This window comes from Lycium ferocissimum, chromosome 10 (assembly GCF_029784015.1).
Source record: "Lycium ferocissimum isolate CSIRO_LF1 chromosome 10, AGI_CSIRO_Lferr_CH_V1, whole genome shotgun sequence".
Lineage (NCBI taxonomy): Eukaryota > Viridiplantae > Streptophyta > Magnoliopsida > Solanales > Solanaceae > Lycium > Lycium ferocissimum.
Window position 1 is genome coordinate 15,887,216 of NC_081351.1, and position 27,958 is coordinate 15,915,173.

Here is a 27,958-nt window from a genome sequence, read left to right on the forward strand (position 1 = left end):
TATATAACTTAATTTTATTTTTCTCTAATATTTAGTCATGTAATTAATACTTATTAGTCGTACTTATTTTAGCATGACTTATTTTCATTATCACTTATTGATTAGCAATATTTGTTTTATGTGATTTCATTATTTTTTTGTTGTTGAATATTTTAGTACATGTCATTATTCATCTCATATTTATTGTTATTTTCTTAAAAAATTACCTTAATTAGATAGTTGTATCTTACTAGCACTAAAAAAATATTTAAAGCACAAGTTATATGTCTTAAAAAATACTTTTCTCCTTATTCATCATCTTTTGTTTCTTTGGCTGGTCAATTTATTTGACTTCTGCGATCTGGGTTTCCAGATTACAAGAGAAATATCTATAATGAAATTTTTAGATATCTTTGCATAGTTCGGCTTTACGAGGTAAAATGATTCAATATGCCTAACAAAAATATAACTCTTTCCCTATTTCTCCCTTTCCCCACCTATTTGTGGTATACTAACATTTTCTAAAATTTGTTGTTGAGAATTTTATTGCTTTTGCGTATTCATGTGTAGCTTCAGTGGTGGAGCCACACTATGCCGAGAGTGTTAATCCGAACCCCCTCGGTGGAAAAAAACACAATTTTTACAAGGTTAAAATTATTTTTTATGTATATATAATAGATGTTGAACCCCCTTAGGCTTTTTTGTATGCTTAATTTTTTATATTTTGAACTTCCTCGGCGGAAATCCTGGCTCCGCCACTGTGTAGCTTTATACAAATTATATATGCATAATTTAAGACAATATATGGTTAGATAGTAAATTCTTTAAAAATAAACTAGTACAATATTTGGATGAAAGAGCAATTAAATCTAAATTTATATGTAATTGTCGCTACTCGAGCTCCACAAATGTTCCATGATCATTTTTGTTGGATGGACAAGGAGGATGATAGAATTTTGATGTTCTGAGCTCTCTAAATTTATAATGTTATATATGTGTAATTTTCTTATTTTCAAGGATGATATGAAATAAAATGCATACAAAACAAGGTAGATCTGCAAAGCCGTACAAAATTATAAGAGCAAGGTAATTGACAAAAGTTCTTATCGATAAATGTTTAGAAATATTGAACTACGTTTGTTGATGCACTTTATCGACATGTGACTTTTATACACCAAAAAATGTGGGAGATAATTAAGGAAGATACCCAACTATAAACAAAATTATTTATGAAGTAATTTTTTGGTTTTTAATATAGCATGTAAATCATGAAAAATATAAGAAAAAGTTAATTAACAAAAATTTGATTTTTGGCATTTGATGTAAAATTTGTATAGGGAGAAAGCAAGCTTGATTTTTTAAGGAAGGATAATAATAATTACTGATATTTTTGGAGGGATCAAATAAACAAAGGTAAAGAAAAGAAAAAACTAGTAGGTAAAGGGAAGCTTGGAAATAATGTTAGGATGAATCTAAAGAAGGATAGGATAGATAGAAAAAAAATATTAAAAAATAAGAGAAGAGAGTGGATAATCATGAAAATTAACAAAAAGGAAAAAAAGAGATTTCAAAAATGTGAAGAAGGTAATGAGAATATGATCAAATAAATATCCTTTTGTTTTTTTTTCTTTTTTGTTAATTAAATTCCTAGAATTACTAATAAAAATTTTATATTTAACTTTTTCTTTTCGAAATCTTTAAAAAATAATTAAGATGGTAGGATTAAAATTGCTCGCATTTGCCACATCACGGACATATTATTCTTGTGATATATATAATGGGAGAGTCAAAACTAAAGAGGGTCATTTTTTGACATTGAATTTGTTGAATTGAATTTTCTTTTTCCATTTTTTTATCAACCATGAAAATATAATAATTAGAACAACAGTAATGTTGCAATTGAAAAAAATAGAAAAAATAAATTGATTAATGAGTAAAGGTTGATGTTTTTGTTTAAAATAATTAGTAAGAATTATTTAACTATATTTTAATTTTACTTTAATGAGTGCGCGAAGTGCGGATAATTTCACTACCCAATTTCTGATTTATCAAACAAGAGTGAATTTCTCATTGTTCGCAATAAATTTTTCTAGCAAAAAATAAATAACTGCAATCACAGTATAAATATAAAAGAAACATTTAATTGATTAATTGTGAGTACAACTCTGGATGTATCTCTTGATTCTAATCTCCGTGTTGTTCCCCTCGATTAGAGGGTCAATGTAGCGTCTTTCTTGAATGAAGGATGGACTTCTGATGATGTGTTGAATCTTGGAAGCACTTTGAGTAGAACTTTGGATTGTTCTTGAGGGAAGACGTCTCTCAAACTCTCCTTCATGTTGAAGACCTTTGGACAAGACTTATGTAGATATCGTTGCTCTCCTTTGCCTCTAGTCAAGATGCTATGCAACTTTCAAGATGTCTTTAAAAGGGGATATGTGACCCCTTTATATGGGTGTGAGCTAGAGCGTAGGGGTATTTTGGTCTCCAAGTAATTCTAGTAGACCTTGGGCTAGAAAGATGTGGGTTGGGCTCGTCTTGTAGAGGCCCAATTTAATGGACTAACCCGAATGTAATTTGAATTTCATTCAAATCATATAATTTTAACTTAAATAATTTATCCAACTTTATTAATCAATGGTTGGGTCAGGGATGCATCTGAAGTTTGAGCTCATTTGATTGAGAATTGAGAAGATTGGCTCAATTTTTTGAGCATTCTTCTTGGAAAAGAAAAGGAAACCAGGGATGGGTCGAGGCGGGTCGCGGAAGAAATTGGGTAAATTTTTTAAAATCGGATAATTTAATTTGATTTGGGGTTTCCATCCAAATAGGGGTACATGTGTAAACTTTGTAAACGGCATGAGTATATTTGTTCACTTTCATTAACGAAGGAAAGAATTGGCTAATAAAATAAAGTAGAGGATTATATTTGACCCTTTTCCCTAGGAAAAATTGTTGAATTTATGCATATGACAGCTTTTCTCTTTATTTTTGCAAAGAATCCTCCTTTCTTGGGGTGACCTCATTCATAACCAAAATTAGTTACAACAAAGTCATTTTATGTGTAAATAAATGAATAGAGGATTCTTTTTCCTTACATTGCTGGGTGCTAAAGAATATTTTCCTTTTTAAAATTTTACTGCAACCTCTTGTATAGGATTCGAAATTATTGATGAAAATCTCAGTATAAACATTTCCCATGTACAAAGGATTCACCAAAGAATTCTATCTTTCTTTTCTTCCTTCTTCTATTTCCCATGCACAACACTATTCTTCTTCTTTTTTTCCTTCTCTTTACCGCTTTGAGAATCTCACTAGATCGTAGTATCTCAGTGTAGGAGCATCCAAATAATGAGCAGCTTGATTCTATAGAAAGAAGATATAGAAGGCTACGACATATCCAAAAATCTAAGTGAAACTCCTTCCGGATTGACAGGAGTTAATTTTTAAAGTTGAACTCCAGATTCGCGTTTTGTTCTCTCACCACTATTCAGTCTCATGGAATATCTTGAGGTTGGAGTGTCCAGATGATGAACGACTTGATTCTGTAGAATGTAGACTCCGGGGATACAACATATCCAAAAATCAAAGGGAAACTCCCTCTGGATTAACGGGAATTAATTTCTAAAGTTGAGCTACAAATCTGCGTTTTTCTTCCAGCACTGTGCAGTCTCACAGAAAACCCATATCTTGAGATTGGACTGTCCAAATGACGAACAACTTGATTCTATAGAGAGCAGACATAGAAGGACACAACATATCCAGAAATCGAAGCAAAAATCCTACTAAATAAACGGGAAATAATTTTTCAAGTTGGTCTCAAGATTTGGCGATGCTTCTTGTAGCGGAGGTTGAGAATTCTAAATTTAACCGACTCGCACATATCTCATAAAAGGAGGGAGGTGTCCCTGGGAAGTACGGTTGTGAATCGTACCGGGAAAGTCGGAAAAACCCGCCAACCACTTAATGGTGCTCTAAAGGATACATTTTAGAGTCGCCGCCTAATTTTTAGGAAATTAGAAAAATCAGTTCGAAAAGGGTTCATTTAAAACTTTTATTTAAAAGAAGCTTAATCTACCAACGTCTGGGTAAGGGTTCTAATGATCTTCTTGGGAAGATGTTAGGCATCCCGGTATTAAAGATCCGCTCAATCGCAGTTTACCTACGGGTTCTAGTAGTGTGCCTCATGATTATAAATCATATTTTGACAAAAAATTGCTTAAGCCTAGATTTCCGCAAATAAAATGGTGTCATTGACATGCAAAAATATATTTTTTAAGAAATTGTCGAAGTAAAATTTTGCTCAAAATTGAGCGTGGGTGTCAGACTTGAACACCTAGGCTAATACATGAAAGCTCTTAGCCTAGGTAAGACTCTACGTAAGTCCACCCAAAAAGGTTTTGAAAAAGAAGTATTTTAAGTTTTGAAAATAGTTTTTAATATAAAATGGTTTTGACATACTATAGTGTTCATATATAAACTGTGATTCATTTAACTAAATTATCCAATTTTATACAAGTTTTAGTCTATTTTTTATAAATTTTATACAAAGTTTGCACAAGTCTCATTTTTATTAAATTGATCCAGAAAGTTCCAAAACAGTCCGCATCAGTCCAGCCCCAGAAGTTCCGTCTTAAATGTCAGCCCCAGAAGTTCCAGAAATGTCGATTTCAGTCCACAGGTTTTCCAAAATCAGGAATATTCAGTCCTTTGATAATCCAAAGCAGCCCAGTTTTAATTTTGTACCACACTTAGGTTAGTTAGTTAATAAAAATTGTTTTAGGCAACTCTAATGAACAGTTTAATCATATGGGTTCCAGTATGAAATTTAAACTCATATAATCACAATTTAAAGGTACCAATATAAAGTTTGAGGGACTTGGGCCGACCAAGCCCAAGAGAAGAAGTAAAAAATGCAATTTTAAGTCCAACGTATGCTCCATATGCACTGCCCATCCGTATTTGAAGTCGACTCGATCTAGGAAAGTTAGTGGCCCTCGTTGGGGCCCATTAACGGATTTGGGGTTTGCAAATAAAATGGGCATACCTTGTATTGGTATTTAATTTAGAGACATAAATTAAATTGCAATGCCAAAGATTAAATTATAAGAGAATTGGGCTAGGCCCATAATTTTAAACAAATAAGGATGGGTAGTTTATGCAAAAAGAGTATTCTTCTCAAATATCGGCTGAAACAGTAAATAGGCCCAACTGGCCAGCTACAATTTTTATCCCAAAATTCTCTAAGTGTCAAGACTATAATATATCGGGTATACAACTGCTATACCCACATGTTTTTCTCAAAATCTCTAGTGTTAAATGTAATACCAAATATACCAACAATGTACTTCCTAGCCCCCTCTTCCAATTTTCTAACTACTATACTCGTGATACACACAGTATACAACTATTATACTCACTTATATTCCTGAAACTTTTCTAAGTGTTAAGCCGGCTGTATACATGATATACAACTTATATACTTCTCAATTCTTCTCAAAATTTTCTAAGTGTTGAAACTCCTATATACCTAGATATACATAGTGATATACCATACAAATGGGAGAGAAAAACCTCCCTTAACTGCCCAAAGAAACTCAAAATTCCCAGAAATTACCCAGATTTTTCAGGTTCAAGAATATTCAGATTTTATCAAGCGATCAAGCATATAGACAATTTAAGGTTGTAGTCTAAAATGAAAGGTTTTAAGCAAAGTTTATCAAATAGTATCCCACCACTAACAGGAAAAGAATAAGCATCTTACACCAAGGGAAATGCATAAGAGACCATGTCCAGAACCTAATGCAGGGAAAACAAAATCTTTGAAGTCAATTTATCACTGAAAGTTCATGATCAGTCTAGGCTAATAGTAAAAGCAACACTTAGTCAAATAAAGCTTTTCAAAGTTCCAGTTTTAGAAGGTTGACACACAGTTTCCACAAACACATTTCACAAATAAGGTTTTCAATTCCCACTTTAATAACCAATTCATTTGACTAACTGAGTGAACAAAAAAACAGGATAGGATTTAGTATTTCAGATTCAATATCTATTCCAAATTGCAAGGCAACAATTAACAAGGATCATATAGGAGCAACTCATGACACAGAAGTAGGTTCCATTTAGTTTCTAATTTCCAGACTTAGGCAAACAATCAAAACTACGTATTACAATGTAACTCATGGTCACAGTTTAGCATTCTAGGGTCAAAATAGGTTCATTTTTACAACTTTTAATAAGGGCCATACTTGGCTAATAACAGTTTCAGTTTTCAAGAGACAAGTTCTGAGAAGTGTCAAACTATAAGTTGGAACAAATAGTAACATTCAGAGCCAATTTCCATCTTAAATGGATAACAATGGTCCCAAACAATATATAAATGAACAAAGTTTGGTCTAAATAGCAGATTTCAAGCTAAGTTTTTCATTTTAAGTCACATAATCAGATAAGTTTCAACATACATTATGCCAACTAGCAAAAATTTAATCAAAGGAATTAGAGGGTGTATGGTCTCTACTCTAGGCCATGAAGATGCATTAGGAGCAAAACACATAGCAGATTGTACAAAGATAGGTTAAACAAGTTCATATTTTAAGAGTAAAAGAGAGACAGGATTACAATTCAGTGAGGTTCTACACCTTTAAAGTCATTTTCATGTTCTAATTATGCAAATCTCATATGAAGCAAGCATAAATTTCCCATAGACTGATGGAAATTCATTTTTTTTAGCAAACACAGACTTCAACTTTAACCAACTTTTCATAACAATTCCAAGGTTTCAAAATTCCTATAAGACAGATACTAAATCCATTTTTATTCCCATTAAACTACTTAAACAAGATAGCAAGTCAATCAAAGCCATTCAGTTTTCACTTTCAAAACAGTATAGACACTTAAGCAGTTTTCAAAGCTTTAAATTAACAAACTAGATTCTAGTGATGACTTAAGATCATTTTCACAAAAAAAGAAAAAAGAAAAAAAATGTAAGTATACCAATCACAAACCAAGTTATCAAGCACTTAGCACTATTGTAGATCATTTTTTGCAGTTTCACAACAGGGAGAATGGCAGACCATAAACATCTAACCAAAAGCAGTTTCAAGATATTTATTTTTTAGAAAAATTTCATTCAAGTTTTAGCAAACAACTTCATAACTCACTTTAAAGGAAAAACTTACTAACTTAAGACGGTTTTTAACATATCAAGCAAGGATACTACTCTAAATGAACTTAACTAGCTAATAGTGATCATATTTAACTAATTTAACAACCAGGTATGGTACAATGACCAAATAAGACAAAGTAAGTCATTTATAGACTTTGAAGAGTAATTTTCCAACAGTTGTATGTTACAGTCCCAACAACCACATATTTTCACAAAAAACTCAGAACTGAGAGGTATAAGATTATAGCCTAAATACAGATTATCACCAACTATGACTGCTTATCATAACTCTCTAACTTGCTACCTTTAAACTAAAACTTGGGAGCCTAAAACCCCCATTTTTAGCTATTTCTTCTCATTTTGTTAAACTAACAAGGCATTGTATCTACTTGACATAACATGATTTAAACTTAACTTATTTTATATACTTGAAAAAAACAAAATAGAATAGCAACATACTAATTATTTATAGCATTCTAAATATTGAACAAGCTTAAGGCAGTAAATAATCAAAACCGAAAATAAAACAAAGATTGAAAAAAGGATTTACTTCTTATTGGAGCAACCTAAAGACCAAAATAGAGGGTATTGAATCAACTCTTCAAACACCAACACTTGATACCTTAATAATAAGTCATTTCTTCTTCAAAATTTTATGTATTCTATATATATATTAAGTGTAGTCTTATATATCTTATGGTTTTTAGTATAGGGGTATATTTAGTATATATCAGTGGTATGCTTTTGCTTTTGTAGTAGCTACATAATGTATATGTATTGTATTTTTGTAGGCTAGAACACTTAGTGTTGTTTTAACTTAGGATTTTTTTTTTCGAAAACAAAAGAGAGGACCGAAAACAAAAAGAGAGAAGCCCCCAAAACAACCATATGGCTTGCTATTTATAGCAATTAGATTAGGGTTTAGGGATAGAAATGGGAATAAAAACAATTATCCCAATTGAAATTTACCCCCCCTCCCCCCCCCCCCCAAAAAAAAATCTTACCCAACATTTAAAAAAAAAAAATCGAAATCCCCCTAAAGGACAGGTTAATTCTTAGCAAATATGTCCAAATGTACTCTATTCTCACATAAGTTTTACACCTCAGCATATACAAACAAGAAAACAGCCATATTGTATCAGAATTTATCCAAAATTCCCAAAAATTAGGAAATAGTACACTAGTCATCAAAATAGGTACAGTCATAGGACAATAACGTAAACAAACATACCAATGGATAGAAACCCTCCTAAATTCGTACCCAACCACAGAATCCTAAGGGAATTTCCCCTAAAATCCCTTCAAATTTGTATTGAGTAGCACAAGATGACTAAGAGTTCATGACTCCGCTTGTGGCATCATCAATACTTGAAGGGTTTGGGTAATACCTTTATTAGGGTTAATTTTAGGAATTAAAATGTAAATTGAATCAAATTAAACCTGGTAGTCGATAAAACAGAGGATGGGGATGAAAAACCCCCCAAAATTAGGCTTGAAACAGCCATGGAAGTGGTTGAATCAAGCTCGTGATCAAACCCTAGAAAAATCATCTCATTTGGGAGAGAAAAAGACGAGGGTGCGGGTGGACATGAAAATGGAGGGTGGGGGGGGGGGGGGGTGGAAGTTTATTTTAATAAACTTTCACTCCCCTTTTTTTTAAAAAAGAAACCCCCTCCCTTAAGTTTTAAAAACATTTAAATTAACCCCTTTTTCATTTAATAGACTATATATTATAAATGTATATATAGTTAAATATATTAACCATTTAGGCTGAATAAAAATTAAAACTCGTAAAGTAAAAATGCAAGCTTTAAAACGAGCCCAATATTGATATAGTTCCGAAGGATATTCAAGCGTATAAAAAAATGCGGTCAAGAGTAAAACGTAATTTTTACGTTGTTTAAATTATTAATTTTTCCGAGCTAGACGGAACGGGATGTGTATCTTCTTTTCAAAACACGTTTGTGAAAGTAAATAACCCGTAATTTTCTTGTAATTGTTAATTTTTGTGAAAAATAATAATTAAACGTCAATTTTGCAATTTTCTCAGAATTTTTAAATTTTTAATTTTAAAAGGCATCCACACCCCGTCTTGGACTCGGGAAATATGGAAATCCAAATATACATTTTATGAGGTGAAAATTAGGTGTCAACACTTCTCACAGATTTGTCTAGTCTCACCAAAATGTCCGTATCTTGGTGTACAAGTTTAAAAATAACGAGACGCTTGATTTTGAAGATTCTACACTTGTTGGAATACGACATATTGAAAAATCAATATCGAAATCCTTTTGAATTCACAAGAATTAATTTTTGAAGTCGGCAATAGAATCTGACATGTTGTGACTTTGGACAACATTCACGAGCGCGCTTCTCCTTTTTTTTTTTTTTTTTTTGTATCTTTCTTTTTGTAGGTCTGAACGTGGGAGTAAATGGTCTCTATTTCACACTGAGAAGATGCATGTGATGGCACAACCCGCTCTTGAAGCAATAAGATCAAACAAAATCCCTGCAGCAATGGAAAGACCTTCAAAGTTCATCATCATTGATTGGAGAGGAACTACTAGGAAGCTATAAGTAATGCAACTATGAATCTCATGGAGAGTTTGATCCTGGCTCAGGATGAACGCTGGCGGCATGCTTAACACATGCAAGTTAGACGGGAAACATCGGAAACGGTGTTTCCAGTGGCGGACGGGTGAGTAACGTGTAGGAATTTGAGGGTCTTCCGTCCGACTTTGATGAAACTTGTTGCATTACTCTGTCCGACTTTTGTGAGATGCGACTCAGTGCACCCCTCCTTGCTGGTTTTTTCACTTTGGCGAAAAATAAGTTGGTGCTTCCTTCTTCCTTATGGTATTGATGGAGAACACTTGGAGTAGCGTTCTCCAATCTTGATGAGAGGCACATGGAGAATCTCATTCCCCCGACTTGGAAAATGAAGTATACTTCATGCCTTCTACTTGCATTTTCAGAAAGACGTACAAAGAGCATTTCAACCTTCCAACGACTTGATGGAAGAACTTTTAGAGCATTTCATCCTTCAAGATCGGGCAGAGAATAGTGTGTGTGTCACAATGCTCACAATGTCTCATTGAAGCGTTGTGGCGCCAACATCTTTTTTTTTTTTTGCAGGTTTATGAAGGAGCACAAATGATCTCGATATCAGACCAAGAGGATGTCCACCTAATATGTGAGGAATCACTTGGTGTGACTATCCTTGAGTGTTTTCCGCAGAAATAAGTTGGAGCCTTCAATTTCCTTGCGACGTTCGTAGAACAATTACATAGTGCATGATCATCCTTGCGGCTTAGCGAGATTGACACTTGGAGTAGTCCTTTTCAACCTTGGCTAGAAAGTTGATAATGCATCTCCCTCTTTAGCTTGGGGAGAGATACAATTGAAGTACCTCATTTTTTTTTAAAGCTATGACAATTAAGTGCATGAACTAAGTAGATATGCACCCAGACATAGTGAGTATATGCACCAAGATTCATCTACTATGAAGAAATTGATGTAAGAAGATCGTCAGGGAGAATCGCTCCATTCTCCAAAGTTGTAGAAGCTTGTCTTTAGATTCTCCAAGCATGTGAAAAGAAGCAGAGGAAACTTCAGGCAAGCAACTTTTCTTTGGCTCCCTGTTGAAGGGATGAGTTTATTTTACTCATGTGACTACACTTACAACGAAATTCTAAATTGTCTACGTACCTTGGTGAAGAGTATTTATTTGAGTTTTTCTTTTCTTTTTTGTTTGCAGTTTATACTCGTGCATCATGGAGTGTTGAAACGTGCAGTTTAAACTCGTGTGAAAAAGAGCATTGTAACTTGAAGTATAGGCTAGTACGTCGAGGAGCATTAGATATGCAGTTTAAGCTCGTGCATCTAGGAGCATTTCAGGAAAGAACTCCAATACTGTAAATGGATTTCTAACCCTTTGTGATGAAGCATTGTTGCACCAACTCTTGACGTCGGACTTTATGCTTCTCCATGTTTGCAGATGATCTGTGGTAACTTTTTGCCTTTGGGATTTGATGCTTCAAAGCTTTTTGATTCTTATGTCTTTTGTGAGACAACAATGTCCAAGTTTTATCGTCCTTATGATTTAGGACATCTAACTTGGACCTATTTGGAGTTTTCTTCAAGGCTAGAACTTCAACCTGTTCCAAGCTCTCAAATTCGAACATGATTTTTCCTTGTCTAATCTTCGGAGATGCAACAAAATGCCTACTTCTTTGAGTTTGTGGAATCGGGCTCTCCTTATTGTGAAGATAAGAACTTGCACAGTCTACCTCAATTGTGTCTTCATCGTCAATGATTAGATTTCCATCCCTAACTAACGTCTTGATCTTCTCTTTTAGGATGAAACATTTTTCAGTTGGATGACTTACGATGCAATATAATTTACAGTATTTGGGATCATTGACTTTATTCTTTTGATAAGGTCGCTTTGATGCAGGAAGTTCAATAACCTTCATGGTAAGCAACTCGTCAAGAATGGAAGGGACATCAGAATTTGGAAAAGGGTAAACATTTCTTTCTAACTCCTTCAACATTGGATGTCGCTTTTCTTCTAGAGGATACTAACTTGTATCTTTTTCCTTTATTTTTTGTTTAGCAGCAACTTTTATGGATGTTGCTCGTACCATCATGGCATCTTCACTTTGGTGCTTTGTTAGTCGGTTGAATTCTTTTTTCTTCGTTCCTTGGAACGAAATATAATGAAGCCTTTCCATGAGTCGCAATGCCCACTCCATGTCGTATGCTCGCGTAGCCAATTCTTCAAAAGTTCACGACTTAAGTCTTAGTCAATATATGTGAGGCCCCAATGCATTCCTTAGATGCACATCTCAACAAAAGACATTTCTGAGAGACGGTCTTTACCGTCCAAACTCAATGCTCACCAGCGGTTGATGTAGTCAATCACTGATTCATCCTTCTGTTGCTTGGTGACCGTCAACTCTATCATGCTTACCATTCGATGTGCTGCAAAAGAAATTGAGAAACTCCTTTTCAAGTTGCTCTGAACTATCAATTGATTCTCGCCCGAGATCGGTGTACCAATCAAAAACCTTTAGCGAGCGAACAAATTACTTGAAAAGAAGATCGTCATGTGTACTAGCATTGCAACAAGTCTCCACAAAATGTGCAGCGTGTTGTCTTGGGTTTCCTTTGCCATCAAATTGTTGCAACTTTGGCGGTTGATATCAAATCGGCATACGCAGGCAATCAATTCGCTTGGTCTATGGTTCAGAATAGTACAACGAATTTTGTGATGGTCCACCATATTGAGCTCTAATAGTGTTTGTTATCATGGCTTGTAGTTGTTGGATAGACAACGTCATAACTGAAGCAACTTGATTTTCACTTTGAGCGTTGGACAACTTGGTAGCAGATGAAACCTCTTTTTCTTGTGGTGTTGGGATGTTACTTGACTCACTGTAGAGTTCCAACTTGTTCATCATTTGTGATATTTGAAGATCTTTGTCCTCCACGGATTTCCTCAACACCTCGATAGTTTGCATCATTGCTGCGAGTCTTTCCTCTACGTTGATCGCATTGGTCATCATAACACTCACCACGTTAGAAGTTGAAGAATCCACCAAGCTTCGGACTCGTAAAAGTTAGAGCATGCTTGAGAAACTTCTCCAGACGACAAAAATGAAGTGTTGTCCCCAGATCTTATAGTCGCCATTGTTGGTTTGTTCTTGTCTAACGTCTCTAAGGAGATGAAACACTTTGATCCCTCCAAAGCACCAGCTTTGAACAAGCTACGAGTCGTTGGGCAAGAAATAACAATAATACTTGTGGATGGAATGTCAAAGATTTTCTCTGAGGCCATCACATCAGTGGATTTGAAAATTTGCAGATTTGATTTTGGAGATAAAGAGATGAAGGGCAGAGTTTGTCCCACTGGGGGGCCAAAAATTTGTTCGCAATAAATTTTGCTAGAAGAAAATAAATAACGGCAATCACCAAATAAATATGAAAGAAAAATATTTGATTGATTATTTGTGAGTACAACTCTGCTACTAGACATTAACCTCGAGGGAAATGATTGCTTCAAAGACAGGATCCTTCTGGTAGCACTAGCACTAGCACTGATAAATCCCAATAGAATATGATGAGAAATCAAGAGAAGAATTTGACAGCAATGAGTAAACAAGCACCTGAGCAATATTGTTTAATTCAACAACTCATTCATTATGTTTTCTTAATTTAAATTTTTACACGAAATGACCACACATTTCAATATAGAATCAAAGCAAATAAAAGTCTTCAGTTCAAATTTCCCCGCCACTCAAAAAAGCAAATGAAATATTTCATGTGTTTGGCCAATAAAAAAGAATCAAGCCAACACGTGAAGGGACACGCCGTGACATAACATAATTAAGTGATTAAAAGTTTGCTCTTTGTTGTTTATTTTGCTTCGATTACCATATTATTTTCTTTGTCAATATTTTCCTTTTCTTAGAGTTTTCATCAACGCTTCTTTGCTTTTGTATTTTCACACCTATTATAAAAACATTTTCTTGAGCCGATGGTCTATCGTAAACAACCTCTCTAACTCATAATGTGGGGGTGAGATTTGCGGACAATCTACCCTCCCCAGGTCCCACTTGCGGGATCACACTTGATATATTATTGTTGTATTAAAAATGTGCTCTTTCTAGCTGCATAAGCTTTTAGATGAAAAGGTCTGTAATGAATGGTTTACAAACAATTCTTCTATTACTTCCAACAATGAAAAGGAATTACAACTCAGACTCAATATACCTAAACTTTCTAATGATGAAATGGAAAGACTGAATTGAAAATACAAGGATAGAAAGAAGGGGATGAGAATTAGAGATACCGAGCATGGGGATGAGGAGAAACAGACTTTGAGCTTAGACTCGACAATATTCACATAAACCCTTCAATAGGCCAGTGCCGCCCTTTTAACTGCTAACTTTGCTTAACCCGGATCCCCGAGGAAATCCGCTCTCTTGTTGGGTTGTTTAGTTCTCTCGTTGAACCTTAACTTCACCTCAGGCCCAAGTCCATCATTGACTGTGTTATTACTTGTTTGGTCTACCAAGCCCATAACGAGGTTCATAACAAGGTAACACAGTTTTAACATCCACAAAAGGACAGAGCATAGTTAAGAGATGTTTTAATATCTCCTAGACAAATTATGTAAGCTGCTATGGCAGCTTACACGATCAGAATGTTGCAGTTGGATTTCAATTCCCTTTTATAGTATGATCACATTTATAGGAAATATATTCCCTATCAGCAAGTAAACAGCTGCTTTCATCCAACTAAAAAAATTCTCATTAGTCAATGATAGTACTATGGTATACCCCACCCCCACCCCCCCGCCGCCCCAAATGAGAAGAGGCGAAGTTTATTTACCTCGTGGGTAAAGGGAGTAAAGAGCAGGTGAAGCAAATGTGTAGCATTTGTTATTTTACTATCCTGACAAATGAATGAATGCTACACGTGAATGATAATACTCTACCTAATGATATTAAAATTGATAAATATACTAAAGATTGAGCTCAGCTATGCCCTGAAGTAATATAGAGCAGAAATCAAGTCCGAGCAGAGCAAAAAATTGTGATTTCTTCGCATTTGCTTAAATCTTGATTGGTAGAGTAGCTAAGTACTTATGTTGGTGGGAGGTAGCAAGTACTTGATGGAATAGTCGAGATATGTGAAAGCTCACCTGGACACTACCTTTATAAATAAATAAATAAATAAATAAAAAGAGGAACAATCAAATGGCATGGCTGAAGAATAAGCATGCTATATAATTTAATCCTGTCGCTATGATTTTACCCAATCACTGACATAGGTGTAGGTTAAGCTTAAATAAGCCATCACGGAATAGAAGAGAAGAAACCAACATGGAGAGTGGAAAGTGAAAAGGTGTTGACATCAATTACTTCAGATAAAGATGCAATTAAATGAAGCTCGGACTAATAGTTCCCCATGTTAAGAAGAGAAAGATGCATCGAAAAATTGAGTGCATAAAGAACAGTAATCTATATATTTACATATATTAAAAGTACGAATAATTTTGGTTAAATGTTGAATGAAGAAAATATCTTCTAAATGTTGATCGACTTTTATGCCCCTAAAAAGAAATTATTCTATATCTCCAAGTTGAATTGTAATATTTGTCTAATCAATAGTAAAGCCGATCTTTACTAGAATACGAATGAAGAATTATAGTAGTAAATATAATATGACTGACTAAAAACAGGTGAAAACGTAAAGTTATATATATGAATAAGAGACCTAATTTAAATAGAACATACAGATGTAACATTGCGAAACAATATATATAGGAAGTTATATATGGATTTTTAGCTAAAGTATTTCAGCTAAGGAGTCCTATACGTGTTGTGAACATAGTAGGAGTCCACTTTTAAGACTCAAAATAATTGATTTTGGCTCATACTGGGAGTCTTCTTATAAAAACAAGAAAAATAAAAGAAAGAAAATAACTTCTTTCTCTTAGACGTGCAATAACTTCTTTCTCTTAGACGTGTTGTTCTTTGTTTTCATTAGCCAATTTTATTTCACATTATTTTTCTCTTTCTTCTTTCCTTGCAATTTGCTACACTTTATTCCAGTTTTTTTTCAAATTTTTTCATCTTCACACTACTTTATTCTTACATAGTAAAAATATAATACTAAGCACAAAACAATATAATAGTACTCAAAAGACGATTAAAAATATTAAAATGCGAGGCAACTAATAGCTAAATATATGTATTTTTGACCGAACATTAGAAACCACATAATTAACTACAACAATATTAGTTAACAGTAATATCCTCCAATAACAATGAACAGAAGTTCTAAAAAATATCCTTGCCTTATAAGTTTGAGTCCAATAATTATTGAGGTCACACAAAAGAAAGAATAACCTGATTTTCGTGAATTTATTTTCTAGCTTTAAAAAAGGAAAAATCACGCATGCCCCGTCAAATCAAAATAATTACCCCATCATACTCCCAGTACTTCCATATCTCCAGAAAAAAAATTAAAAGTATTTACCGAGATGCCCCCCTCCCCCCCCCCCCCCCCTCCCAAAAAAAAATTATGATACCAACATGGTATATAAATATACGAGATGGTATCATGGAAGATCTTTCGATTCTTCTCTTAGTCCTCTATGATACCATCATAGTATATAAATATCGAGACGGTATTATGAATGATCATGTCCATTTATTAAAAATGACATACTTTTCTCGAAAAAACCCTCTTTGATATCATCTATCTATCTATCTATCTATCTATATATATATATATATATATATATATATATATATATATATATATATATATATATATATATATATATATATATAATGATGGTATCATGGAGGGCACTTCAATCTTTCAATGGGACACTCATCAGGACCATGGTACCATCGTGGTATATAAATATAGGCCAACTCGTCGATAGACACCTATGGTCGTCCGGTTCTTTCACTCGAGCACCTCAACCAAACCTTGTTTCATTTAGACACATCAGGTAGGGTCCGACTATGCCTTTAGACACTTTTTGCTGATTTGGCAACTTCCGTGATTTCCACACCAAATTGGCGCGTGAAGAGCCCAAAAAATAGATTTTTTCTTTTTTTATTTCCTTCTTCTTTTTTTGTCTTTCTCTTTCTTCTCCATTTAACAAACCTTCCACCATTGCTATCTTGTTTACCTGGAAAAAAAAATTAAGACCGCTACCACCCTCTCTCCCTAAGTGTTTACAAGAGATGAAAGATGATTTTTCTTTGGATAAATCTATTTAATAAACAAAAGAAAAATAAAATTCTCAAAAAGATTAAAAAAAACACTTGCTATTAATGGAGTCTTTAGAAAGCTTGAAGGTTTAAAATGGGTTAATTGATTTGATGAAAATTTTGAAAAATTAATGTTGGATTGTCTTTGGATCTTCATAGGGAATCTTTAGTTAAAGTTATAACAGATTTGGAGGAGTTTCTCTAGAAAATTTGGATTAAAATTGGGGTTGTAACAAGAACAACATGAAGATGGTGAAGAACACCAAGAACAACTATTCATTTCAGAATTTTCAATGTGTCCTGTTTTTCTTTTTCTTTTTGTCCATAGTGTGTCTTTTTCTGATTGGGTGTAAATCAAGTTTTTCTTTTTCTTGTTGAGAGTATTACTTTTAATTTGTTATTAAATATTTCAAAATAGTTTTTTTTTAATTAAAAAAGATACATGTCCTCAGTTTATTCGTCATTTGTCACGTCAGCAGCAAGTGTATTGCACACACTTTATAAATTTAGCTGATTCAGCGAAAAGTGTCTAAATGGCACTGTCGAACCCTACCTCTAGTGTCTAAATGAAATAAGATTTAGTTGAAGTGTTCAAGTGAAAGAATCAAACCACTACAAGTGTCTATCGATTGGTTATGTGAGGCATGTAATAAAACGTTTAGGGAAAAAACTGTAACTGTAGTACTAAGGGAATATTCATTCCTTTACGTCCACAGGATCAAATGCTATGCTATTCTTGTCCTTTGGAAACTGCAAGTTCCCAGGTACTACTGCCTAAACTAATCCTCAATACTAAAAACGTGCATTATGTTACTAGCAGTCCTCACTACGACTACTGGTGACATAACATCTCTAGCTGGTAAAGCCTACAGCTAAGCAACTTAAGAATAGTACTAATAGACAGGGTTAGATATTTCATTTAAACATTCTATGTCTCAATTAAACACCTCAACCTCTAATCAAGTATTTCAATTAGACACATTCGATTTAAATTTTGAAAAAAAAATTTGTATGTGTTTTTATTCTTTAATTATACGCATTCACCTTGATAAGCCATAAAACCCAGACATTTTCGACTTGAGGTTGATAAATATAATTAAAGTGAATTACATATTTTACGTGATTAACTTAAATACTTTATAGATGAATAAAAATACAAATAATTTTTTTTAAAAAAAATTTGAACAAAAAGTGTCTAGTTGAAACACTTTACCATCAGTTAAAGTATCTAATTGAAATAAAATTTAGTTCGAGTGTCTAAATAAAATATTCTCATAAATTTAAGGAACTAATTATGTGTGTATAATTCAAAACCCATAAATTAAAATTTTTAATTCCATTACCAGATACCACATCAACACTTCCCATCAAGATCCATATCTACATTGGAAAAAGGGTATCTTCTGCTAATTCTTGTTTCCAGAGCCATTGCTTGCCGGGCCATAAGGTGACACCATATATATTCTGCTGCCTCCAAAAAATTATAGAGTTGTATCACACTATCAGTCATTTCAAGTAAAGAGTACGCTGTAAAAGAATACTAGTCCAGCCCTAGCACGTTCTCCATGTGCAAACTAAGTAGATTAATTACTCTTAGGAAACACAAAAGAACAATGAGAAGTAATTAGGAGTATCCGGTAACAAATGAACAATTTGAACTGAATTTACACTATAAAAAAGAATAAAAATCGCAACAAAAAGTTTTATATTTGGTAACAACTTAATTTTATTATTGGCAAATGATTTTTTTGTTGCTAAATAATTTAATTTTGTTGCCATAGTATTGATTATTGTTGCAACAAATACTTTTGGCAACAAAAAAAAAAAGTTGTTGTACGTTGTTGCAATAACAACCGATGGGTAAAGTTCATGCAACAAAATATTTTTTTTATTGTCAAAAGTACTTTTTGCAACAATAATCAATCTATGACAATAAAAATTCACATATATTTTTTCTTGTAGTGTTAAATGGATTAAAATAGATTGAATCAATAAATGAAAGGTTTGTTCTTCTCCAAAATTTACCTTAGTTAAGGTAGGCATAAATAAGAGATCATTTATCTCATCAGTCAAACTTAACCCCTTTTTCATTCTTTATTTTTCAAAGAGATTTACAAATATTCTCAATCAAATTGAAAATACATACTACTTCATATTTTGTCACTGCAATTTCTCAAACTTGTTATTTACATAAAAACTCCCAATCTTAAATTGAACTTCCTTTTCTTTTTGTTTCGGGCAAAAGTTATATTTTGTTTTCCAAATATTAAAATTTGCCAAGATACTATAAGCAAGACCAAAAATAAAATCGAAATACATAACAAAATAAACCTACAAAAAGAAAATCACACATAACCGCAAAAGAATGCAACTTACCCTTTCTAAAATCATTGTTCTTTCCAAAGGAGGGTGACAAAATTAAAATAAGATGTATTTTCAGTTCTGCATCGTTACAGGAAGGCTTGAGATGGTTAGCAACAAATATTTTGAAAAGAATTGTGAAACTAGTTAAGTTAAATGGAAAAAAAAAATGACACGTGATTTCAGAAATCTTTGCTAGTTTCCTAATGAAATTAAAGAAAAAAAAAAAAAAAAGGAAAAGAATCTGGAAAAAAAAAAAGGCACAAGTCCACGTTATAAGAAAAGACATAAAATTTTCCTACCACTGCCTAAACCTAGACCAAAAAACAAAAGGGCGAATTGCCCTTCTTTTAGCCTTTAAACTGACCCATATTTGAAATCTTTAAATTTTCCTTTCTAAATCTCATGAGTTTCGAGTTCGAACCCCCACAGGTCAAAATTTTAAAAAAAATTGCGAGTTTAAAAGCATAAACTTGTGAAGGAATTAACATAAGACAAGTGCCAAGTATAAGTATGCCGGTTCCCGCATATTGATAATTCCTTCACAAGTTTATTCATAAAAGTTTGTCCATTAAAAGTATGCCCCATCGGCATAAACTTGTTTAGGAATTACCAAACTTTGGTGGGGGCATACTTATCTTATGGGCAAACTTTGTCTTAAAGTATATATATGCATTTTTTTTTAACCAAAATAGACAAAGCTATGTAAATATTGAATCGGTGATGTACTTAATTTCTTTTTCAATTCCCACGTAATAGATACCTTCAAATATGTACACTCTTTAGAATCTGATCACTTCAAGTCCATATTTGCAGCCAATTAATCCTTAAAGCATCTTTATAAAGAACTTTTTTTTTTGTCCAAAACCAATTATGAGTGTTTGCCTTATAAGGCAAAGTTTAAATTTTGTATGCCCCGAGACTTTTAGTTATGTTTAACTAAAATATATAACTTTTACTGGAAGGGCATACATTTAGTTATCGGATCCGGCATAACTTTAATTTTTCCTTAAAGACTTTATGCCGGATCCGGCATACACTCCCCCACGATCCTTCCTTACGAAATTATTTTTTATTTTATGCGGCGGGGGTTCGAATAACTTCATGTATTCGCTCATCTTTCCAAGCAAATACCACAAATATGAAGGGCAAAATTTAAAGATCACAAATTTGAAGGGCAAAATTTAAAGACCACCCCAAACGAAGGGCAATCCGTGCAAAAAAATGAAAACAAAACTAGCCCAAACTGACCCGTCGTTCAATTATGGAGCTTTACCCAAGTGGAAAGAATTGTAGTAATATAAGACAAGTTCATCTATATATTTAACACGGTTCAAATGTGATGCTACTAGTAAATATTGGCAGGACTTCTGGCATAAAGTAATAAATAAAATAAAAAAGTGTTACTTGAAGGTGACACGCAAATTCACGAGAGTGCAATGACATTAGGTGTGTGGGTAGAGACGGACTCAAAATTTTGAAATTTTTGCGTTTTTATAACAGACCTCAAGTTAATATATAACAGTAATTCTATTCACAGTCAAGTATTTATTGTATATATTTAGTAAATTTTCTAAAATAAATATAGAGTTTGAACAAGAGGTAGAAGGTTCACGTGAACTCATAGGTGAAAGGCTAGATTCACCCCTCTGTGGGGTTCCTATGTATTGACAATATGCACGTAGCTGTCCTACTATCCTTCTAGTTATATTCCATACTAATTATTTGAGGCCCATGCTAAGCCCGAACCAAAACTCAAGATATAAAAGTTGTCATATTTCAATTAGAAAAGTATAATTTATTATATATTTTCTTACTGCATAATTTACAATTCAGTGGCTATATATTTTCTTACTGCATAATTTACAATTCAGTGGCACGTTAAATATAATATGTATTGTTGATAAGTCTGCATTATTATAAATGTTTTTTAGTCAACTAATTAGATAATTTTTGAACAAAAAATTAATTATGAGGAAGGAAGTTTAGCATAAAAATCATCAAATACTAAAGGGATACAAGCGACTCGACATTCTGTAAAGTAAAATAATTTAAATTATGTAAAATAATACAGCTCAGTGAAAATCATAAACTGAAAGATATTGACATTTTTATGAATTTGTGAGCATATAAATTGTATAAGTAAAAAGAAATAGATTTTTTTAGTACTATTAAGTTTTAATTTCACTCATAATATTTCATGTAACAAGAGTTTATGCTAGCTAAATGTGGTGATTTAGGCTTAGTTTTAGACGAAATTAAGGGAAAAAAATAAATTCATTAAATGAACGTCCAGAATCAATAGCTTAAAAAACTATTTCTTCTAAGTTAATATTGCAATTTATAGTACTTTTTGTATTTTTAATATCTAAATTTAATTTAAAATATTAAGTTGATCTGATTCAATTTAGCTTCATAATTTAGTCAAACACTTTGGCGAAATAAAAAGTGTCACATAAATTAAAATCGGGGCATGAGAAATTAGTAAGATCTAATAAATGCTCTGGTTGAAAACGATACTATGGTTCCATAATTGACTAAATTTACCTACATAATATGTATGACAACAAATAATGTAAAGGATAATTTAATAATCCTTTATTTCCATATTATATGGTGTTGTTAGCTTATGCTACAAAGTAATAAGCGTTTTACTAAATTACCTTAGCTTAATAGTACCAACAATATGATTTTCTGGTTATGTATAAATTCACTTATCTAAATAATAGGAAATTTAGTAAAATAACTATTAATACCTTCTCAATTATATACATAAATAAAAAATTATTCGAATTAAATAAAAACTAAAATACCACATAATATGAACCGAAGGAAGTCCAGAGCAAGAAAATATTCACAAGAAGTTATCATTTTTTTTCGCGGATTGTCCTTTTTTTTTTTTTGGGGGTGCTCTTTAATTTTAGCCCCTCAAATTGTTGGTCTTTAATTTTTGTCCTTCGCTTAAAAAGTAATCCTCGCTCGGTCAAAAAAAAAAAAAAATTTGTAAGGGCAAAGCTTTGAGAAAAGTCTACCTTATGCGGCATAGGTTGCCTTAAGGCATAACCAAAGTTATGCCGGATCCGGCATAGGTTGCCTTGCCTTATAAGGGAACCTCTGTCGGATCCGGTAGAACTTTAGTTATGCCTTAAGGCAACCTATGCCGCATAAGGCAGACTTTACCAAAAGTCTTGCCTTGTGAATTTTTATTTTATTTTATGCCTAAGCCGAGATTCGAATCCAGAACATCAGGGTATTCTAGGCGAATGGCAAAAATTAAAGACCATCAATTTGAGGGACAAAAATTAAAGACCACCCTAATAAGGGGCGTTCCTACGAATTGTCCAAAAGTTATTACAATTCAATATACACCAATTACATAAGTCCACATAAAAACATACTTAAGCTAAAAAATGAATCCAAAAAATGAAATTAGGCAAAAGACAAAATAAAGTCACATGTAACAACACCATAAGAGTAAAAATTTTGCGAGGACTACAAAAGCACCTCTCTCTTATATATAATACTAGTTCTAAAAAGCCCGTGCTGAGCCCGGGCCCAAAATCCTAGTAATAAAGTACTTCATAATGGTTTTAACTGAAAAAAATAATTTGTGTTTTCTGATCACGTCATTAGATAATTTAAAAAATCATTTATAAGAAAGCAAGTTTGCTAGGAAATAAGCAGATATCAAATGGATAAAAATAACTTGATGTTTAGTAACATAATTTAAATTATGCAAAATGATTTCATATGGACTATAATCATAAATTGAAAAAGACACTTTAATATTTTATGAAGTTGTAAGCATATAATTTTTAGTTAGAGGTAACAATAGATTGTTTTAGTATTTATTAATTAACTACTCATAATTTCATGCAACGATTTATGCTAGAAAAAAAATATGGTGATTAAAGTTAGGTTTAGATGAAATTTAGAAAAGCTTAAATTCATTAAAACAAAGTTCAAGAATTAATTTAATTTGTCATTGACCCATTATTGCTTTATTCTTAAAAAGAAAACTCTCTTACCCAATCAATTAAGCATTATATGATTTTCAACAAATTAAGTGCTTGTAAGAAAAAAAGGATGTCTTTTTTTTTTCAATGGTATGTGACTATCAAAAGTATTTAACAAATTGAGGAGTTGATCACTTCGTAAGCACCTTTTCTTTTTCCTACTTTTCTACATTAAGCAAATTGAATAAAATTTAAAGTTCGTTTTCTTTTATTTCCCAAGATTCTAATTTTTAATTCTTAAAAAGTGTTGAAATTTATTTTTTAATGTAATAATTGTAAAAATAAGATCAAGAGAAATTTAAAAACTACTAAGAAAATTTGATCGGCGGAGTAATTTTCGAGTACCAAATGAGTACTTCAAAGGTAATATTATCACAATTTTAAATTATTTTTGTACATAGTTATTTCTATTAGATGACATTATCACAATCCACAACTTTTCAAGCATTTTTTTGGCTTAAAGTTTATAATATAATATTTACCAAATTTAATGTGGCAACCTAAGTAAAAAAGGAAATAAAGTAGGGGCAAAAATAAGTCATAGAAAAAAGTTATGATACATACTGCACCTACAACAAGTTAATGTAAGGGGCTATGTATCACCAAAAAGGGTTTGATAGTATCTTGATTTATTGAAACATATTTTGACATATAAACTAATAAACAACAAATACAATGGCATATTTGAAAGAGCAATTTATCTCTTTTGGTTGGCAAGCTAACCACATAGTTACAACTTAACTAAGGACTATAAAATTCTTTACATTGTCCCTTATATATAGTAGTAATATAGTAAAATAATTTGACTGGGAAAGCAAATATCTTAGTAACATATAAGAGCAGTACTACCAAATCCGCAAAATTAACATTTTACATTAGGATTTATCTATATCATCAGCAGTGTTGTATGATACTCCGATCTTCTGCTGATTCTTGCTTTTAGAGGCAGTATAGCCTAAGGAGCCAAAGATAGGGGACTGGAATAGACCATCAGGTGACACCATAGTCAGCCTGCAAAAGATACATAAAAATGGGAGTATAACTCACAACTATTCATGATTAATTAAAAATATTTAAAACAACGAGAAAAAGTTATGGCTAAAGAAAATTTTGTTTTGACTACTAACGGTGTCATATAAAATGGCACGGAGGGAATAATAATATAGTCTCAAACACAACCTTACCCTTGAGGGGAAAAAAGATAGTGAGTCAGGCATATGCCTTTTTTCTTTTTTAAGCGAATTTACTCTATTAGATAGGGTGTCTAGCAGTCTTCTTATTAATGTTAAAAACTATTCATCAAACGGAGAAGTACAAGCAAGGAGGTCTAGCTAGACCTTACCTTACCGATCTTGAACCTTTACTAATTACACATAAATTAAAAGTTAAGACAGAACCAAGTATTCTATGATCATATATAACAAAGTTTATATTACACTTTTATGATGATCTTAGAGTTTATATTACTCCCTACGAGTTAGTCATATGCACAAGAATTTGATATTCAACTTATACCAACTAACAATGCAAATATTATTATACTTTACTTGTGATTGCTTTTAAATAATTTGAGATTGGAAAAAGAAACTCAGCACTGTGATGATAAATTACGTCACCATATCGCTCACCCAAATCATGTGAACACCAAGATTCTCATAATTGCATGCCTAATCCACATCCTCTATGTGGGAAATGAATACTTAGCTAAGTTAAAAACAGAGACTGCTAGCTATCTTATATTTCAAAGAAATTTGGTACCAGATTAAAGTCTTGATATTTTAACAACTTGAAGGATAATACAAATATGTATGAAAACAAATTACTCAAAAAGAGCACAGTCATATAATACACCGACGATAACTCATTTATCTGTTTCATTTTTTGTTTTTCTTAATCTTAATCAGAAATGTAATTTAATGTAGTAATCTGATATCTTTAAAGAACAATATTAATGTAGCTACTTAGTTCTGTTTAGTAAAGGTTACCCTTTATATCTCCTAAAATTACTCTTTATGTCTTCTCAAACTATTTGATCATTTATTTATTGAAGAAGAGATAAATTTGGAGAAAAATAACATAATCATACTTTTTCAAATGTTGATCCGTCTGTTTCAATTTATGTGACTTGGCTCAGAGTACGAAGTCAAATTAACTAATGTTTGGCGTGGATTCGGACATAGAATATTTTAAATTTTTTTGAAATAAAATTTACATATTTAGAAAATACATAAAAAGTATTACTTACAATAGTTAACAATTTAAAACATGTAGAAAGTATTAGTAGAAAAATTTATAGCAAAAGTAGATCGATGCCATTTGACTCTTCAAATATCTAAAACAAACAAATTAAAACAGCGAGAAGCATTTGAAAAGGTATATTTGAAAGTTGATATTATGTTTGGATATGCATTAAACTTGAAAAACATACTACTATAAGTTCTGCGATTGGAGAAATACCTGAAATATTGGTTAAAACCACTTGTTCAAACATAGAAACTCATCTTCAAAACAATTTTAAAAAACCAATCCAATATATATAAATAACGTTATTTAAGAAAAAAGGGAAAAAAAAATCATGATGGACCACAGGGAGTATTACTGTTCTTTCAGTTATCGTTTATGTTGTATACATGGAAAATTTAATCTGAGAAATGCTAGAAGTAACATAGATGAAAATACCAACCTCTCTTTTCGCTTCTCCAAGAATCTAAGTAAGGAGTTTCTCCTTGCCAATGGTAGATCTACATGCAATGAACCAACACAGTATTCTTCCATTTAAGAAAAAAATTCAACATGATAAAAACATTCATCAAATTCTAAAAAGAAAAGGAAGAAAAAAAGCGTTTACCTCCACTTAATGTTTCCACAAACAATTGTTTTCTTGGAGTAAACGCATCCATAATTTTTGAGCTTTCTGCGAACCTTAGAATAGCTTCCGCCTACGCAACAAATTCAGCTAGTGTTTGGAAGTAGATTTGGTTGAAATTTGAAAAAAAGAAAAAAAAGAAAAAAAGAAGAAGAAGAGATGAGATGAAACATAGTTTTTGAAAGTTGAAATTGTGTTTGGACATACATTTTAGTCGAAAATAAGTTGAAGTTTTTGAGGGGAAAACTTCAAAAACTTGGAAATTTTTTTTTCACTTTTTTCCGAGATTTTTGGACCTGTTTGGCCCCGAGAATTATTCATTTTTTTTCTGATTTTTTTTCACTTTATTTGAAAATTAGCGTTTAGTCATGAAAATTGTAAATACAACTTAAAGAATTTGAAAAACACCTAGAACCTTGTTTTCACTTTGCAGTCAAATACTCTTTGTAAAAACTATAACCAAACATAACTCAATCTTCAACACCAACTTCAAAAATTCCAAATAAAAGTGAAAACTATTTGGTTTCTATGGCTAAACGCCTACTAATCTAAATCACTTTTTAAGACTTGAAAAATTCATCTTCAAAAACTGCCCAAACACTGATACTCCTTGTAACTATTTATAACCAAACAATGTTTTCTAAATACTTTTGCTAAAAAGTGAAAAAAAAAAAAAAAAAAAACTTACGGCCAAACGGAAGCAAAGAATCACAATTATACGTTTAACCAATTCAAAAGTGAAAAAGGAAACAAAGTCAGAGAGGCATTTAATTGATGAAAAACCTCGTCACTGGAGACATCGAAAACGGTAACCGTTCCATCGTAGAAAATGGTCAGAGGCACATTTTTTGTGCCATTTTCCGTGCCACAACAAAGCCTAATAAAATCAATATAAAGATCAATCAATGTGACGTATTTTTAATGTCTAAAGCATCCAAATCTATGCAGGCGTGGGTGATAAAATGCCAAATTACCTCGAAATAGGACTAAAAACGGGCAATTGAGGGTTCAAAAGTTCAGGATCAGTCTTTGGAATCACACTTTGAATATCTATGACAAAGTTTTTATGAGGAAAAACACAAATTCAATGGAACGGAGAAAAAAACAAGTTAATACAGTAGTAGATAGAAGTGTAATATGCACTAGTACTACTTAACTATGTTGCATGGATCTTCCATTGTAGCAGTTGATATACTCTCGCTGTCCTAATTTATATGGTATAGCTCAGATTTCTCGAGTCACTTCTTTACTTTGACTATGCATTCAGACATATAATCTTTAAGGTTATTAAAAGATAATTTACATATTTATAAACTACACAAAAAGTATTATAAGTTACAAGAATTAACAATTTAAAATTGAAATTCAAACTCCGTTATAACGGAGAGAGTACTTTGTATTGAGATATACCTATACTTATACAGTTATACTTGCACACATATAGTTGAACACATAGATAGGCATATACGAATTTATATAAAATATACTAAACGGAGAGAAAAATAAAACCTCCTAAGGCTGTTCCACTTTCAAGTTTAGCATGATGAGTAGACTCTTTCTCCATGCTGAAGAAATCATGTTCCACAGCAAATCTCGCCATTGTTTGATTATTGAGAAGATTGGGTGATGGTTGGGGAATATTTATGATCAGATATATATATATATATATATATATATATATATATATATATATATATAAACAAGGACGTGGGGTTAGGGTGTGGGGTTAATTGAGTGTTTTGCGGGGTATGCAGTCCAGGCACGAGTAAAATGA

General features: G+C 32.3%; 1 protein-coding gene across 1 annotated transcript; it reads right to left on the bottom strand.

The window, feature by feature from the left end:
• Window positions 1-24,132: 24,132 nt before the first annotated feature.
• On the bottom strand, window positions 24,133-27,784 carry LOC132034651 (protein TIFY 9-like). Its single transcript, XM_059425034.1, has 6 exons — window positions 27,694-27,784; window positions 27,159-27,234; window positions 26,968-27,061; window positions 26,167-26,257; window positions 26,002-26,059; window positions 24,133-24,329 (listed from the first exon to the last, which is right to left on the bottom strand). Exons 1-6 carry the CDS (start codon window positions 27,782-27,784, stop codon window positions 24,194-24,196), a joined length of 546 nt encoding a protein of 181 aa, XP_059281017.1. The 3' UTR covers window positions 24,133-24,193.
• Between the last annotated feature and the right edge of the window lie 174 nt (window positions 27,785-27,958).